Raw genomic sequence first — 17818 nt, 5'->3', positions numbered from 1 at the left:
CCTACGGCATCGGAGCCAGTACGTGTACACTGCACATAACGTGCATAGGCCTCCTTGGACAAAAAAACCTAGGTGGGTAAAACGCGGAACTCTCATTTTAAAAGGTCTTCCCGGGTGAATTTCCGAAAGAAAAAAATCACAGGAGTTGTTGAGAATATAATACACTTATCCAGATTAAATTTAAAAGATTGTGACGATTTTTAAGGTTGGTTCTGCAGCGCTAAAGATGCCCCCTCCTACGGCATCGGAGCCAGTACGTGTACACTGCACATAACGTGCATAGGCCTACTTGGACAAAAAAACCTAGGTGGGTAAAACGCGGAACTCTCATTTTAAAAGGTCTTCCCGGGTGAATTTCCGAAAGAAAAAAATCAGAGGAGTTGTTGAGAATATAATACATTTATCCAGATTAAAATTAAAAGATTGTGACGATTTTTAATGTTGGTTCTGCAGCGCTAAAGATGCCCCCTCCTACGGCATCGGAGCCAGTACGTGTACACTGCACATAACGTGCATAGGCCTACTTGGACAAAAAAACCTAGGTGGGTAAAACGCGGAACTCTCATTTTAAAAGGTCTTCCCGGGTGAATTTCCGAAAGAAAAAAATCAGAGGAGTTGTTGAGAATATAATACATTTATCCAGATTAAAATTAAAAGATTGTGACGATTTTTAATGTTGGTTCTGCAGCGCTAAAGATGCCCCCTCCTACGGCATCGGAGCCAGTACGCGTATACTGCACATACCGTGCATAGGCCTATTTGCACAAAAAACCTAGGTGGGTAAAACGCGGAACTCTCATTTTAAAAGGTCTTCCCGGGTGAATTTCCGAAAGAAAAAAATCAGAGGAGTTGTTGAGAATATAATACATTTATCCAGATTAAAACTAAAAGATTGTGACGATTTTTAATGTTGGTTCTGCAGCGCTAAAGATGCCCCCTCCTACTGCATCGGAGCCAGTACGTGTACACTGCACATAACGTGCATAGGCCTACTTGGACAAAAAAAACCTAGGTGGGTAAAACGCGGAACTCTCATTTTAAAAGGTCTTCCCGGGTGAATTTCGGAAAGAAAAAAATCAGAGGAGTTGTTGAGAATATAATACATTTATCCAGATTAAAATTAAAAGATTGTGACGATTTTTAATGTTGGTTCTGCAGCGCTAAAGATGCCCCCTCCTACGGCATCGGAGCCAGTACGTGTACACTGCACATAACGTGCATAGGCCTCCTTGGACAAAAAAACCTAGGTGGGTAAAACGCGGAACTCTCATTTTAAAAGGTCTTCCCGGGTGAATTTCCGAAAGAAAAAAATCACAGGAGTTGTTGAGAATATAATACACTTATCCAGATTAAATTTAAAAGATTGTGACGATTTTTAAGGTTGGTTCTGCAGCGCTAAAGATGCCCCCTCCTACGGCATCGGAGCCAGTACGTGTACACTGCACATAACGTGCATAGGCCTACTTGGACAAAAAAACCTAGGTGGGTAAAACGCGGAACTCTCATTTTAAAAGGTCTTCCCGGGTGAATTTCCGAAAGAAAAAAATCAGAGGAGTTGTTGAGAATATAATACATTTATCCAGATTAAAACTAAAAGATTGTGACGATTTTTAATGTTGGTTCTGCAGCGCTAAAGATGCCCCCTCCTACTGCATCGGAGCCAGTACGTGTACACTGCACATAACGTGCATAGGCCTACTTGGACAAAAAACCTAGGTGGGTAAAACGCGGAACTCTCATTTTAAAAGGTCTTCCCGGGTGAATTTCGGAAAGAAAAAAATCACAGGAGTTGTTGAGAATATAATACATTTATCCAGATTAAAATTAAAAGATTGTGACGATTTTTAATGTTGGTTCTGCAGCGCTAAAGATGCCCCCTCCTACGGCATCGGAGCCAGTACGTGTACACTGCACATAACGTGCATAGGCCTCCTTGGACAAAAAAACCTAGGTGGGTAAAACGCGGAACTCTCATTTTAAAAGGTCTTCCCGGGTGAATTTCGGAAAGAAAAAAATCAGAGGAGTTGTTGAGAATATAATACATTTATCCAGATTAAAATTAAAAGATTGTGACTATTTTTAATGTTGGTTCTGCAGCGCTAAAGATGCCCCCTCCTACGGCATCGGAGCCAGTACGTGTACACTGCACATAACGTGCATAGGCCTACTTGGACCCAAAAAACCTAGGTGGGTAAAACGCGGAACTCTCATTTTAAAAGGTCTTCCCGGGTGAATTTCCGAAAGAAAAAAATCAGAGGAGTTGTTGAGAATATAATACACTTATCCAGATTAAAATTAAAAGATTGTGACGATTTTTAATGTTGGTTCTGCAGCGCTAAAGATGCCCCCTCCTACGGCATCGGAGCCAGTACGTGTACACTGCACATAACGTGCATAGGCCTACTTGGACAAAAAAAACCTAGGTGGGTAAAACGCGGAACTCTCATTTTAAAAGGTCTTCCCGGGTGAATTTCGGAAAGAAAAAAATCAGAGGAGTTGTTGAGAATATAATACATTTATCCAGATTAAAATTAAAAGATTGTGACGATTTTTAATGTTGGTTCTGCAGCGCTAAAGATGCCCCCTTCTACGGCATCGGAGCCAGTACGTGTACACTGCACATAACGTGCATAGGCCTACTTGGACCAAAAAAACCTAGGTGGGTAAAACGCGGAACTCTCATTTTAAAAGGTCTTCCCGGGTGAATTTCGGAAAGAAAAAAATCAGAGGAGTTGTTGAGAATATAATACACTTATCCAGATTAAATTTAAAAGATTGTGACGATTTTTAAGGTTGGTTCTGCAGCGCTAAAGATGCCCCCTCCTACGGCATCGGAGCCAGTACGTGTACACTGCACATAACGTGCATAGGCCTCCTTGGACAAAAAAACCTAGGTGGGTAAAACGCGGAACTCTCATTTTAAAAGGTCTTCCCGGGTGAATTTCGGAAAGAAAAAAATCAGAGGAGTTGTTGAGAATATAATACACTTATCCAGATTAAATTTAAAAGATTGTGACGATTTTTAAGGTTGGTTCTGCAGCGCTAAAGATGCCCCCTCCTACGGCATCGGAGCCAGTACGTGTACACTGCACATAACGTGCATAGGCCTCCTTGGACAAAAAAACCTAGGTGGGTAAAACGCGGAACTCTCATTTTAAAAGGTCTTCCCGGGTGAATTTCGGAAAGAAAAAAATCAGAGGAGTTGTTGAGAATATAATACAATTATCCAGATTAAAACTAAAAGATTGTGACGATTTTTAATGTTGGTTCTGCAGCGCTAAAGATGCCCCCTCCTACTGCATCGGAGCCAGTACGTGTACACTGCACATAACGTGCATAGGCCTACTTGGACAAAAAACCTAGGTGGGTAAAACGCGGAACTCTCATTTTAAAAGGTCTTCCCGGGTGAATTTCCGAAAGAAAAAAATCACAGGAGTTGTTGAGAATATAATACATTTATCCAGATTAAAATTAAAAGATTGTGACGATTTTTAATGTTGGTTCTGCAGCGCTAAAGATGCCCCCTCCTACGGCATCGGAGCCAGTACGTGTACACTGCACATAACGTGCATAGGCCTCCTTGGACAAAAAAACCTAGGTGGGTAAAACGCGGAACTCTCATTTTAAAAGGTCTTCCCGGGTGAATTTCGGAAAGAAAAAAATCAGAGGAGTTGTTGAGAATATAATACACTTATCCAGATTAAATTTAAAAGATTGTGACGATTTTTAAGGTTGGTTCTGCAGCGCTAAAGATGCCCCCTCCTACGGCATCGGAGCCAGTACGTGTACACTGCACATAACGTGCATAGGCCTCCTTGGACAAAAAAACCTAGGTGGGTAAAACGCGGAACTCTCATTTTAAAAGGTCTTCCCGGGTGAATTTCGGAAAGAAAAAAATCAGAGGAGTTGTTGAGAATATAATACACTTATCCAGATTAAATTTAAAAGATTGTGACGATTTTTAAGGTTGGTTCTGCAGCGCTAAAGATGCCCCCTCCTACGGCATCGGAGCCAGTACGTGTACACTGCACATAACGTGCATAGGCCTCCTTGGACAAAAAAACCTAGGTGGGTAAAACGCGGAACTCTCATTTTAAAAGGTCTTCCCGGGTGAATTTCCGAAAGAAAAAAATCAGAGGAGTTGTTGAGAATATAATACACTTATCCAGATTAAATTTAAAAGATTGTGACGATTTTTAAGGTTGGTTCTGCAGCGCTAAAGATGCCCCCTCCTACGGCATCGGAGCCAGTACGTGTACACTGCACATAACGTGCATAGGCCTCCTTGGACAAAAAAACCTAGGTGGGTAAAACGCGGAACTCTCATTTTAAAAGGTCTTCCCGGGTGAATTTCCGAAAGAAAAAAATCAGAGGAGTTGTTGAGAATATAATACATTTATCCAGATTAAAACTAAAAGATTGTGACGATTTTTAATGTTGGTTCTGCAGCGCTAAAGATGCCCCCTCCTACTGCATCGGAGCCAGTACGTGTACACTGCACATAACGTGCATAGGCCTACTTGGACAAAAAACCTAGGTGGGTAAAACGCGGAACTCTCATTTTAAAAGGTCTTCCCGGGTGAATTTCGGAAAGAAAAAAATCACAGGAGTTGTTGAGAATATAATACATTTATCCAGATTAAAATTAAAAGATTGTGACGATTTTTAATGTTGGTTCTGCAGCGCTAAAGATGCCCCCTCCTACGGCATCGGAGCCAGTACGTGTACACTGCACATAACGTGCATAGGCCTCCTTGGACAAAAAAACCTAGGTGGGTAAAACGCGGAACTCTCATTTTAAAAGGTCTTCCCGGGTGAATTTCGGAAAGAAAAAAATCAGAGGAGTTGTTGAGAATATAATACATTTATCCAGATTAAAATTAAAAGATTGTGACTATTTTTAATGTTGGTTCTGCAGCGCTAAAGATGCCCCCTCCTACGGCATCGGAGCCAGTACGTGTACACTGCACATAACGTGCATAGGCCTACTTGGACCCAAAAAACCTAGGTGGGTAAAACGCGGAACTCTCATTTTAAAAGGTCTTCCCGGGTGAATTTCGGAAAGAAAAAAATCAGAGGAGTTGTTGAGAATATAATACATTTATCCAGATTAAAATTAAAAGATTGTGACGATTTTTAATGTTGGTTCTGCAGCGCTAAAGATGCCCCCTTCTACGGCATCGGAGCCAGTACGTGTACACTGCACATAACGTGCATAGGCCTACTTGGACAAAAAAAACCTAGGTGGGTAAAACGCGGAACTCTCATTTTAAAAGGTCTTCCCGGGTGAATTTCGGAAAGAAAAAAAATCAGAGGAGTTGTTGAGAATATAATACATTTATCCAGATTAAAATTAAAAGATTGTGACGATTTTTAATGTTGGTTCTGCAGCGCTAAAGATGCCCCCTCCTACGGCATCGGAGCCAGTACGTGTACACTGCACATAACGTGCATAGGCCTCCTTGGACAAAAAAACCTAGGTGGGTAAAACGCGGAACTCTCATTTTAAAAGGTCTTCCCGGGTGAATTTCGGAAAGAAAAAAATCAGAGGAGTTGTTGAGAATATAATACACTTATCCAGATTAAATTTAAAAGATTGTGACGATTTTTAATGTTGGTTCTGCAGCGCTAAAGATGCCCCCTCCTACGGCATCGGAGCCAGTACGTGTACACTGCACATAACGTGCATAGGCCTCCTTGGACAAAAAAACCTAGGTGGGTAAAACGCGGAACTCTCATTTTAAAAGGTCTTCCCGGGTGAATTTCGGAAAGAAAAAAATCAGAGGAGTTGTTGAGAATATAATACATTTATCCAGATTAAAATTAAAAGATTGTGACGATTTTTAATGTTGGTTCTGCAGCGCTAAAGATGCCCCCTCCTACGGCATCGGAGCCAGTACGTGTACACTGCACATAACGTGCATAGGCCTCCTTGGACAAAAAAACCTAGGTGGGTAAAACGCGGAACTCTCATTTTAAAAGGTCTTCCCGGGTGAATTTCGGAAAGAAAAAAATCACAGGAGTTGTTGAGAATATAATACACTTATCCAGATTAAATTTAAAAGATTGTGACGATTTTTAAGGTTGGTTCTGCAGCGCTAAAGATGCCCCCTCCTACGGCATCGGAGCCAGTACGTGTACACTGCACATAACGTGCATAGGCCTCCTTGGACAAAAAAACCTAGGTGGGTAAAACGCGGAACTCTCATTTTAAAAGGTCTTCCCGGGTGAATTTCCGAAAGAAAAAAATCAGAGGAGTTGTTGAGAAAATAATACATTTATCCAGATTAAAATTAAAAGATTGTGACGATTTTTAATGTTGGTTCTGCAGCGCTAAAGATGCCCCCTCCTACGGCATCGGAGCCAGTACGCGTATACTGCACATACCGTGCATAGGCCTATTTGCACAAAAAACCTAGGTGGGTAAAACGCGGAACTCTCATTTTAAAAGGTCTTCCCGGGTGAATTTCCGAAAGAAAAAAATCAGAGGAGTTGTTGAGAATATAATACATTTATCCAGATTAAAACTAAAAGATTGTGACGATTTTTAAGGTTGGTTCTGCAGCGCTAAAGATGCCCCCTCCTACGGCATCGGAGCCAGTACGTGTACACTGCACATAACGTGCATAGGCCTCCTTGGACAAAAAAACCTAGGTGGGTAAAACGCGGAACTCTCATTTTAAAAGGTCTTCCCGGGTGAATTTCGGAAAGAAAAAAATCACAGGAGTTGTTGAGAATATAATACACTTATCGAGATTAAATTTAAAAGATTGTGACGATTTTTAATGTTGGTTCTGCAGCGCTAAAGATGCCCCCTCCTACGGCATCGGAGCCAGTACGTGTACACTGCACATAACGTGCATAGGCCTCCTTGGACCAAAAAACCTAGGTGGGTAAAACGCGGAACTCTCATTTTAAAAGGTCTTCCCGGGTGAATTTCCGAAAGAAAAAAATCAGAGGAGTTGTTGAGAATATAATACATTTATCCAGATTAAAACTAAAAGATTGTGACGATTTTTAATGTTGGTTCTGCAGCGCTAAAGATGCCCCCTCCTACTGCATCGGAGCCAGTACGTGTACACTGCACATAACGTGCATAGGCCTACTTGGACAAAAAACCTAGGTGGGTAAAACGCGGAACTCTCATTTTAAAAGGTCTTCCCGGGTGAATTTCGGAAAGAAAAAAATCAGAGGAGTTGTTGAGAATATAATACATTTATCCAGATTAAAATTAAAAGATTGTGACGATTTCTAATGTTGGTTCTGCAGCGCTAAAGATGCCCCCTCCTACGGCATCGGAGCCAGTACGCGTATACTGCACATACCGTGCATAGGCCTATTTGGACAAATAACCCTTACACTTATCCAGATTAAAATTAAAACATTGTGATGATTTTTAATTTTGATTCTGCCTGTGTAAAACGCGAAACTCTCGGAGGCCCATACCCATTGATTGCGTTGCCTGGGTAAAACATGGAACTATTGATACAGAAGGCCTTCCCATAAACTTGTGGAGGATATAAGACAATTGTTGACATTGCAAATAAAACATTACGATTATTCCATAATGTTACTTCTGCAGAATTCGTTCTGCAGCGGTACATTATCCCCCTATCAACTGTTTAAAACACGTGCTTCACAGAGCACTGAGTCAAAGCTGCACCCTTGGTTTGTAAACGGCATGTATCCCTGTACAGCATGTGTTCTGCACTGTTCTGCAAATACTACACACAATTATTATACGACGGCACAAACAGGTGGGAAATCTTTTATTTTCAATTTATTTCAGGGTAGAATGTGACGATTTTGAGACTTAATAATGAGATTTGTCGCTTGTTGTACTTTTAAAGCCAGTATTTCATCTTAATTTAGTGTTTTATTAACAATTTTGCAGAGTTCCGCAGAGTTCTGCACGTTCTGCAAGTTCCGCAAAATACCCACACCCACGAACACTCCCCTGTTTCTCAATGTACACAATTTTTGTGTACAGGTGTAATGTACTGGTTCCCTTTAGAACTTTTAATGAATGCGTTACCAATACGCAAAGGGTGGCACAAGTTGACGATTACCAACCAAATGGCCACCTGCACCGCACCCGTGGGAATAACTATGCCCAGACTTCTTCATATAAAATTGAACCATGAGAAACCAAAAGCACCCGACTGTAAAGTACGTGTGACAGCTCCGCTATTTATTTACTCCCCACGATTTTTGTTTGTTTCAAAGTTGTTTTCAACTAGTTTTCTATGACAATGTTCTCAGACCTGGAGCAGCGTCAGTCCCTAAGTTTGCAAAAGGTTCCATCCGCATTAGTACACAACCATGTCAGTTTGGAGTTCGTGTTGAACATGATGAATCATTGAATGTGCAGTAATTATATAGTCGCTAGAGGGCGCTATATTGATCACATCGCTCAAGCCTCCATCTCATGTTCAGCTCACATTGTCATGATTGTCATTGGCTAGGCCACTCAATCATGTAAGTTAATGTACTTTTTATTCTGGACATATTTACCATAGAAAATGTTCTCTCTGATTTTATAGTCGCCTGAAGACCTGAGATGACAGACATTTCATCATGGCATCCACTCAGGAAGTTGACTGTTTCCATGACAACACTGAAGAAGAGGAGGAGGATAATTTTGTTGTTGATGTCGAGTGGAGTAAACTGAAGGCTTCCCACATGAAAGTATGAGATCATAACTACGTTAAGTTATCCTGGAGATTGTTAACACTTTAAGTAATTACCCCACGTTTTGTCAACAGTTAACATGAAGGGAGGAAGAAGTGTTGCAGATGTGGTTGTTTAATAATTTCTTTTATCGCTAGTAGTACCTTCTCCCTAATTACCATTCTCCTTTTTTATGATTCAAGGAGGGCTACAGAGATGGTTACAGTGCAGGACAAGAGGCAGTCTTACAAGACGCATTCAACAGAGGATTTGCCCATCATGTCCAACTGGAAACCTCTGCATCATTCTATAAGGGAATTCTTTGGTATGTTCAGTGTCAACTGTGACTTCAAGAAATGTCATATCTCCATGGTTAATGTCTCAAGAAAAGAATGCTTTGTGAAGTTTGTGTATGTTTCCCTCCAAGAAGTACCAATGCAAATCCATACTTATATTTAGTTATTGCTCTGAATTGTGTTTTGTAGGGCATTGAAGACATTTGCAGAGCGATCTAGAACTTCCAAAACCCCACCAACGTTGAGCCTGAGTGCCAGTGATGAATCAAGAATAGCATCACTGCTAGAAGAACTCAGAATTATTTCTGGAGGAAATGACTCAACAAGTGAGAATACAAACTCAACTGATGTTGATGAAGAAGATAAAACTGATGCTGTTTCAGAAAACTGTCTCTCACAAAATCCAGAGGGCAGCATTGTAAGTGATCAAGCATCACATTGTAATCCTGCTGGGTGTGTTTGTCTCTCAGCTGATTCAGATGGAGAAGCATCACATGGTGGAACTTCAAAGCCAAAAAGTTTGAATGAAGGAACATTTGAATACGGTGGTCAGCACTCTAATAAAATGAAAGAAGTTGCTGGTAATTGTAAGGATTTACTGAAAGAATTAGGTCTTGAAAAAATGCTGCACCTACTTCCGTCAAAAAGGTGTTTGCTCAAGTAAACTCTGAAATCAAATTCCCAGTTTTCAAGAATAGGGGAACCAAATTCACAAATTATTCAGAAACATGCAGATATTCTAGATTTTTTCTGACTCCCAGATTTATTCCTCGTAGAACACTGCAGCAAAATACTAAGATTAGTTAATATATTCAATACTATAGTCATACATGTTTACAGAATATTTCGAAGTGTCAAATTTGTGGTTAAAATAATTTACGATGATAAAACCAAATTGTGATGTATATGCAAGAGAAGCTCTTAGTATGATTTTAATATTAAAATACTCTTAGTACGCAATTCCAGTACAATTTCTGTCGCCTTCTCCAGTTAAGAAATCTTGTGATGTACTCTAAAATTGAGTTATTTATACTTTTAAAAACTACAAGGAACAAAAATGCCCCTTTAAATAATGCATCGAATTAAAGGGAATATACATCATTGGCTTTTGCTGCAATTATCAGAAATGAACTATTTGAGGGGTTAGTAAAATAGATCAAATATTGTTTAACTGACATGTTTGAAGTTTTGTGTTACGAAAATGCTTGAAAAACCAAGAAAAACAAAAATGTTTAAGTAGTCTGGTTCCCTGACTCCACTAAAGATAAAATGGATTAATTTATAGATGTCAGAAAGTTGTAAGATAAGGGAACCAGTCTAGCTGGCCTGCACCCGTTCATGAACATGTAACCAATAGCAAACAAAATTTGGACTGAAAAAAAATTGTAAATTTGGAGCAGTAGTTGAAAAATTGTTAGGTTTTTCCAACGGTGGTCGGCCGACCACCGTTGGAAATGTATACAAAATACAATTTTCTTGAAAATGACTTGACACCAGGTGCCATAATTTTAAAGGATGTTTTAGGCTGGCATTTACCAACATCCTAGTAAGGTATTTCGTAAAAACTTGGTAGTTTTATTTTTTTGATGTTTGCAAATGTTGTATATTCCCTTTAACTCTACGTTTTGTACATGTATATCAATCAGAATTTATCTTTAGGTGCTATTTTGTTCTAATACATTATACCAACACTGGTGGCCAAAGAAATTTTAGTTCTCCATTGACAAAGACAATCTGGCAACAGTCAACACATATTATGAGTTATGCCAAGTTTGACAAAATCCAGTGTTGGGCAAGTTTTGATTGTTGATGGAGGTAGCAAACTTTTTAAGTACGCTGGTCAATTGTGGAAGATTTTGGGCTTCAACATTGCACAATGTATGTGTATGTACATGTGCACGTATACAGCCCTGACATTTGGTTAAAAATAAACATAAATACTAATATAAATAAAATCATGGAAAACGGCTTGAAATAAAAAGTATCCCATCTATCTCATGGTCGTTAAAGGGTTTAATATGTCACCTTAAATTCACAAGTAACTTGTAATTAGCATGTAACTCATTACACATATTTTAGAATTACACTGTAAATATTAAAATATCAAATTTCAGATATTCAGCAAGTGTCCTTACTTTGCCCTCAGTGTTGTGCTGAACAAGTTCTAATCACATTTCAACAAAGAAGGTATTCATCTGTTGGAAGCAGTCCAAGCATTGTATACAAATAGTGATTCCTGTCATCAGCCTGCGATCACATAAATACTTTTGAAATCTATATATTAAAATGTACCTCTAATAAACAGAGTAATAATTAAGTCAATGCAAGTCAATCACCAGTCGATTCACAATTGAATTTACAAGTGTGACCAGAAGTGACTGACTAGCAGTGGCATAACTCAGGGGCCCACTTTCCTTCAGTACCCCCACTCCACCACTCCCACCCCACCCCCCCCCCCCAAAAATGTAAGCACCCCCAGGTGCTCTCCAGAAGTTTAACCCTAGTTACGCCAATGCTGACTTGATTACAAATCTGCCTGTAAAATGCACACAAAACAAAATAATGTGCAGATTTTAGTTTTCCACTTGTACCATGTGAAGCGCATTTGCTTGGCCCACCAGAATGAGAATGATATCATAAATGCGTTTATCGAGATGAGGTTAACATGTATGTTAAAATTCATCAAACCACATGCACAATAAACCAAAGATCTGTGATTTACGGTCCTTTACCATCTTCACTCAGGCCTTGTATCAGTGGAAGTTTATGATTATAAACAAAAGCAAAAAGCACAAAAACTTCCATAAGTATAAGAATTCCAACATTTTCTAGAAGTTGCTAATCTTTACTGTTGTCATGACGATGTGTATCGTATATGATCAGATCTTGCTATGACCGTCTGTCGTCCATATACCTTCTCCGCCCGTTTCTCAAATGCCTTCACCATTTTCTTTACGACTTCGTCAAAGAAAAGCGTTGAAAGGTTGGAGTGGAGAACAGAACGGAACTCAAAGGATACCTGGAAACAAATCAGGCCAAATATCAATCCAATAGAAATACATTGTGTAATCTGTATCGGATGTTTAACAAATTGTGAAAAATTATCAGAGCTCAAGACAGCTTCTTAACAGTTGCTCCTCATTCCCCTACATTTACCACAATGAAACAAAATCAAACTATTGTGGGATCCCCCCCAAAATTGAAACAATGACAATTGATGCCATATTTTTCTTGTCCGGTGCAAATAATAGACAATGACACAATGTTAACGTAAACAATTGAAGGAATGTTTATTAAAATAATTAAGATCATGCAATCACACTTGGTAAAATACTTACAGAGAAATCTATGGTGCATGTATGTGGCTTGTATGGGATTCCCGGTCCAAACCTCCAAGTTGTTGACAGATGATTAAACAGTTTCCCATCGGTACAGACAGACTGAGGTGAAGTAACAAGATTAAGGTTGCAATAATGGCTGATACATAACTTACGTACCATCAATAAAACATTAACAAAATCACACAACAGAGTTTGGAATTATCACACAGATTTTTTGGTCATTCAAAATGAGAGGTGTTGTGTTTGTACATATTATAACTGTAGAATTAATCCCACTGATTAGATGACACAAGTGCATTCATCTGTATACAGTATAGGAATCTCGGTTCACAGTTTTGTACCCCACTCCTTAATCTTTTAAAATAAAAAGCTACTACAAAATAACATACACTGTATCTTTTATAAAAAATGCAGTGAATATTGGACGTTGGGATTATGATTGAACACATTCTATGAGTTGGCCACAGCCTTTATTACTTGTTACTATACCTCATAAATATTCATGATCAAGAGCCGAATTCTCACTGGTCCATTAACCATCACTTGCCGTAAACTATTTTTGCCGTTTACCAAGCAAGCGCGCGAGTATCCACAGAGAGGGTAAATACATATGTGTTACGCATGCGTAGCAGACTGTTGCATGGGTTAGTCTACTTCGAGTGCACTTTACGAAGCACGGGTGTAATACGCACGCGCGAACATCGCCCTAGGGCGGCACACGTATTGTTAAGTAGCATTTTCCCGAGCTCGATGATGCTGAAATGGAGAATATTGTGGACAATAAATATGCCTCCTCTACTAACAAAAGTAGTCCACAATGTGGTGTCAACTTTTAGGAGTTACTGTATTGCAAAAGAACTGAACTTTTCTGAGGTTGAGCAATATTCTTCTGGTGAGTTGGACAAATTTTTCCGAAGATTTTATGCCAGCGAGGTGTAGGCCTATACTGCAACGAGAAAATTTGGCAACTGAATGTGTATGAGGTATAGTAAAACAAATATAACGTGGTTTATTTCAGTTGGATAGTCGATATAAGCTCCCTGAGGTATTGGAAGTTGACAAACTAGTTCATTCGGCTTTGCCTCGGGCACTACTTTGTCAACTTCCAATATCTCGGGGAGCTAATATCGACTATCCACCCTCAAATCATGTTATATTTGTATATTATTTCATGGCTTCACTTACTTTAACTAGATGAGGTTTAACTACAGTTACTGTTGAGGTGTATCTCTCAACAAGCGGTGGAAATCCAACCTCTAAGTCTGCTTTGAAGTGGCCAGCTTTTCCAGACCTTATAACTGAATGAGTGCACCATGGTACAAAAGCTTTGTAGTTTTCTACATTACTGACTACTTCATACATCTCCTCCATGGAATACCTAAAAGAGAACACAACAAAATATAACTCAATCTAGAAAATATGAAAATGGAAAGTATCTATGTTCATTTTCTACCTGTCCAATGGATCAAACAAATTTTAGACGAGCAGTTTTCAGACTTAAAATTATTTATGATTCTGAACAACATGCATTTTTTAAGGGGGAGAGGGGAAGACAAGACACCCCCCCCCCCCCCAATTAGTATTAGTCTTCAACAATGAAACAGGAAAATGTCAACAAAGTCCCCACCAAAATATTGATTTTAAAGGTTCCAAAGGTTTACAGAAACAGAAATGAGAAACAAGTCTACCAACCCATTCTGAAACAATGATAAACTATGATAATAAAGATTTCAGAGTATATTTATGTTTCAGTAATTTGAGAATTCTCACTTAGGCAGAAAATCCTTTCCTGTGTGTTTCTTGTACCCCCCCCCCCCCCCGAAAAAAACCAAACACTTTCCTGTTACATCATCAGCAAAATAACATTGCCCGGCCCAGTCACCTAGGTTATTCTCTTACTAGATTTAGTTATTATTATACTACAATTTTTCTACTCACCCAACAATTCTTCTTTCTGAATATTCTTTACTTTTATCAAGAAATGACAAGAAAGATCTCGATGGTACTTCTTGTATTTTGGGTAGTAAATGGGGCCTGCATAAACATCTCTCCTGGATAAAAATTCTTTGATGTTTATAGAGTATGTTGATACCCGCATATACATGCCTGCTACGACAAAAGCTGTAAGAAAATGAAAGAAAAGGAAAAACACAATTACATGTACATACATGTATGTCAATTCAATGTTTCATTTTAATTTTAATTTTCACATCTGGATGTGGGATGGCAGGTCCTCGACCATACGTGGCCTAGTGATTATTATTTCTTTTGTTTTGCCCATCTTGATTGTGATATATATTTTTACATGGCATGAACAGATGAACTAATAATAATAATAATTTGATATTTATTTTAACATTTCAATTGTCAGACCACTTCACTTCCTTTAGCCTTTGCTTTGGCTTTCATGGGATGACTTTAAAATTAAATGTTATACTCAAAGCTATATTAAAACATGCGAAGATACTTTGAATCCTTCCTGCCTGCAACCATTTTGAATTCATGTGCATGTTTTACGTTTGTACTCATTGTACATGTATTTGTAGAACATAATGGAGTGAATTTTGAAAGTGTACAGTCTAAATGCAACGCGCAAGAACAACAATGCAGACATGATGGACAGACCATGGAGGAAGGAACTCCTCCATGGACAGACCATGGAGGGTAGAATTATTCTACCTGCATGGATGGACAGACAGACATCGATACATGAACTTGATCATGTTGATCATGTTGATGAAGCTACACTACTAGACCCGTGAACGTGGCTTGTAAACTACGCCACGTTCGTATGTCATTTCGAACCTGGCGAACGTGTCCCTCTGACTCCCTCCGTTACACACACTGGACGTTATTTTGCCCATGCAATAAGTACTCACATATGAAGCTGTCTTGAATTCTATTTGTACGTCAAAACTTGCATTTGACGAAAATTGAGGAAAATTCTGGCCCCGGTTCATGAAGTCCGTCCGCTACTGCTAGCTGCCATTTTCTCCCAACTGACGCATGCCCATTGCGTTTGATTTTCGTGTGATTCGACGGCTGTTTACTGTCGCAGCTAAAACAGACATCGTTTTAGACAAGTTTCAAGTCCTTTCCTCTCTCACCGCACCGCACGCGGTCGCACGTGCGCCCGCGTGTGTGTGCACACACGTACTGTACACGAGATGAGCCGAGCAGCCAATCGTTTGCGGGGTTTTTTTTTCGGGGTTGCGACATGAAACAGCCGTCAATCTGTCCAAGCGACTCAGACGCGTCCGGGGTTATTTGTCAGGGTCAGGTTAAAATCTAATTTCTACACGTTCGTATGGGTCTTTACTGATGGGCAAATTTCGTCGAAATTACATAGCCGAAACAATCGGACGGGCAAATTTAGATTTCTAGGTGAGTACTCAACACCCATACGGAATTATGTATGTCGGATCGATTTCGCCAGGTTCGAAATGAAACAAGAACGTGGCGTTGTATACAACGCCACGTTCACGGGTCTACTACTAGTACTACACTACGTACGACGTATAGACATTGACAAGTCAAAACTGAGAAATACTCACTTCCTTAGCGATCTGTTTAAGGGCCTGAGATTTAAACATGTAGCCGAACACATCACGTCTGCATTCTAAAGTAGCTGTACCACAAGTTATCAATAACAATATTATTTATGATTTCACAAAGCGCCGAATGTAGAGCAACTAAGTGCATGTTGAGTTTGACATAACATGACCTTTCCACAGAAACCGGCACGTACATGTACATGACGTAACTATCGTAGCTGTGTGACGTTTTGTTCGCCGTTGGGTCAGGGTTCCAGGTTTGGCCTTGCATTTACTTAACACGGTGGTTCAAGGATTCTATAATAATTATGCACCAGTCTAGAGGTCGACAAGATTACGTATGGAAGGCAAAACGAAAAAATATCAAATGTGATTTCTAAGAAAATTTTTTAAAAATGAAATAAAACAAACCTCATCAAAAAATGCACTTCCAAATTTGTAGATTTGGTAACCTATTCACCAACTATCCAACTAAAAGAGGACACTATCAGAAAATAGGTTGTGTTTTTCATGGCTGCACAATTAAAGATGTTCGCGCGATTTTTAAAAAGGGAAACAATGTTCAAAAAGGTAGTGACTGGGGGGGGGGGGGCAACAACTTTTTATGGGGGTGTTTGCAACACCCCCCCCCCCCTCCCGGCTTCGCTGCTGCTTTGGGCACTATAACACATGACACTCCACTTATATTGGAGAAGATTGAATAAAGGAAACTTAGTTTAGATAAAATAACACAAACACCTCACAAGGATGGAGACAGAGTCAAGAAGCACTTCATACAGGTCTGCACACTCACAGATTTTTGTATCTTTATTTAGTGCAATGCAATATCTGCTTCCATGAAATTAAAGTCTGGCCTCTGGTTCTACATGTTTGATATTATTTTTTTTTAAACCAGACACATATGCATGAAAGAAACCCGTGAACAAAAAGAGAAATAATACCTAGAGAAAAAAATCATTTGTTTCATCAGAAATACATGTTCTGCAATTACAAAACCTAGACTTTTTGTCATAAAGTACAACACATCAAGAACAGATTTAATATAGTATTATGAACAATACCTATACCACAATAAGGAAACATGATGTAAAATTGTAAACACTGATCAAGGGCGGATCCGGGGGGGGGGGGGGGGGGGGGCAATGCCCCCCCAAAAAGACCACCCCCCCCCCCTTTTTTTTCTTTTTTAAGTGAGGTTGCAATAAAGGCAGGCACTGCATACACCTCCAGCTTTTCCTCAAAAAAAAAATTGGTTAAAGTGGTCAGAAATTGCCTCAGATCACACCACAGAGCATCTGGAATCCGAAAATTGTTCTGGGCCCTTAAGTAGACCCCGAACACCGTGCCGTAATTTTTGGGGAACCCACTTTTTTTTGCCACTCCCCCCCCCCCCCAAAAGATGATGTTCTGGATCCGCCCTTGCCACTCATACCTTTTTTTTCACTAAAAAACAACATTTGTACAAGTATTTGAAATTTAACCTCACCATTTTCAGAGCTATTCACACTTTATAATCATACCTACCAAAAATGACTTTAGCCCCACTTTAAGGCAAAATCTTATCTTCAACAAAACCTGCAAGGATAGAAATCTCAATTGTGTTATTGATTAAGAAAAGGTTAGAAGACAGAATCTTAGCTTGGCAATGAACCAAATTAACGTGGTGAATCACTGCTCAACCAGATATCTGGGTTTAGGGGATGATTTTCAAAGAGTAGAACGAAGAAATGTTTGTAACGAAAGGTTACCATTTCCTCAAGATTCAAAACAAATTGATTAACTCATTCACAGCTTGCTATATACAAATGTATCATTTTAAAAGGTATGACCATAGAATTACTCAGAAATCTGTTTTGTGACTTTTATGGCCAGTAAACTAAACAAGACAACCGAATATTAAAGGGGTAATATGTTCCCATCCCATCGTCAGTGTTAACTTTACATGGAAAGAATGGAC

General features: G+C 39.4%; 2 protein-coding genes across 6 annotated transcripts; one reads left to right on the top strand and one right to left on the bottom strand.

The window, feature by feature from the left end:
* Nucleotides 1–8022: 8022 nt before the first annotated feature.
* Nucleotides 8023–9812, top strand: LOC119728921. Of its 5 annotated transcripts, none has more exons than XM_038201364.1 (4): nt 8023–8169; nt 8544–8688; nt 8874–8995; nt 9156–9812. In XM_038201364.1, exons 2-4 carry the CDS (start codon nt 8578–8580, stop codon nt 9628–9630), a joined length of 708 nt encoding a protein of 235 aa, XP_038057292.1. In that variant the 5' UTR covers nt 8023–8169; nt 8544–8577; the 3' UTR covers nt 9631–9812. The 5 variants fall into 5 exon arrangements, 4 of the variants coding, with proteins under 4 accessions (XP_038057292.1, XP_038057293.1, XP_038057291.1 ...); XM_038201365.1 differs by having other exon boundaries at nt 8023–8209; XM_038201363.1 differs by having other exon boundaries at nt 8023–8297.
* Nucleotides 9813–10710: 898 nt separating this feature from the next.
* LOC119728922 (coenzyme Q-binding protein COQ10 homolog A, mitochondrial-like) lies at nt 10711–16071 on the bottom strand. The gene is made up of 5 exons (XM_038201366.1): nt 15862–16071; nt 14246–14428; nt 13493–13685; nt 12305–12406; nt 10711–11985 (listed from the first exon to the last, which is right to left on the bottom strand). Exons 1-5 carry the CDS (start codon nt 15912–15914, stop codon nt 11821–11823), a joined length of 696 nt encoding a protein of 231 aa, XP_038057294.1. The 5' UTR covers nt 15915–16071; the 3' UTR covers nt 10711–11820.
* Nucleotides 16072–17818: the final 1747 nt, after the last annotated feature.

Source organism: Patiria miniata, unplaced genomic scaffold (assembly GCF_015706575.1).
Source record: "Patiria miniata isolate m_02_andy unplaced genomic scaffold, ASM1570657v1 HiC_scaffold_20, whole genome shotgun sequence".
In the NCBI taxonomy this organism is placed as follows: Eukaryota; Metazoa; Echinodermata; class Asteroidea; order Valvatida; family Asterinidae; genus Patiria; species Patiria miniata.
Note: the sequence above shows the minus strand (reverse complement) of the source record. Positions and strands in the feature narration are given on the sequence as shown.

Excerpts from the sequence above, each read along its gene's own strand:
- LOC119728922 (XM_038201366.1), bottom strand. The coding sequence starts at position 15,914 with ATGTGTTCGGCTACATGTTTAAATCTCAGGCCCTTAAACAGATCGCTA. Across the intron at positions 14,429-15,861 it reads TTAAACAGATCGCTAAGGAA|CTTTTGTCGTAGCAGGCATG; the intron begins GTGAGTATTTCT and ends ATTTTCTTACAG. Across the intron at positions 12,407-13,492 it reads TTAAACCTCATCTAGTTAAA|TCTGTCTGTACCGATGGGAA; the intron begins GTAAGTGAAGCC and ends ACTTCACCTCAG.
- LOC119728921 (XM_038201364.1), top strand. The coding sequence starts at position 8,578 with ATGGCATCCACTCAGGAAGTTGACTGTTTCCATGACAACACTGAAGAA. Across the intron at positions 8,689-8,873 it reads TGAAGGCTTCCCACATGAAA|GAGGGCTACAGAGATGGTTA; the intron begins GTATGAGATCAT and ends TTATGATTCAAG. Across the intron at positions 8,996-9,155 it reads TTCTATAAGGGAATTCTTTG|GGCATTGAAGACATTTGCAG; the intron begins GTATGTTCAGTG and ends TGTGTTTTGTAG.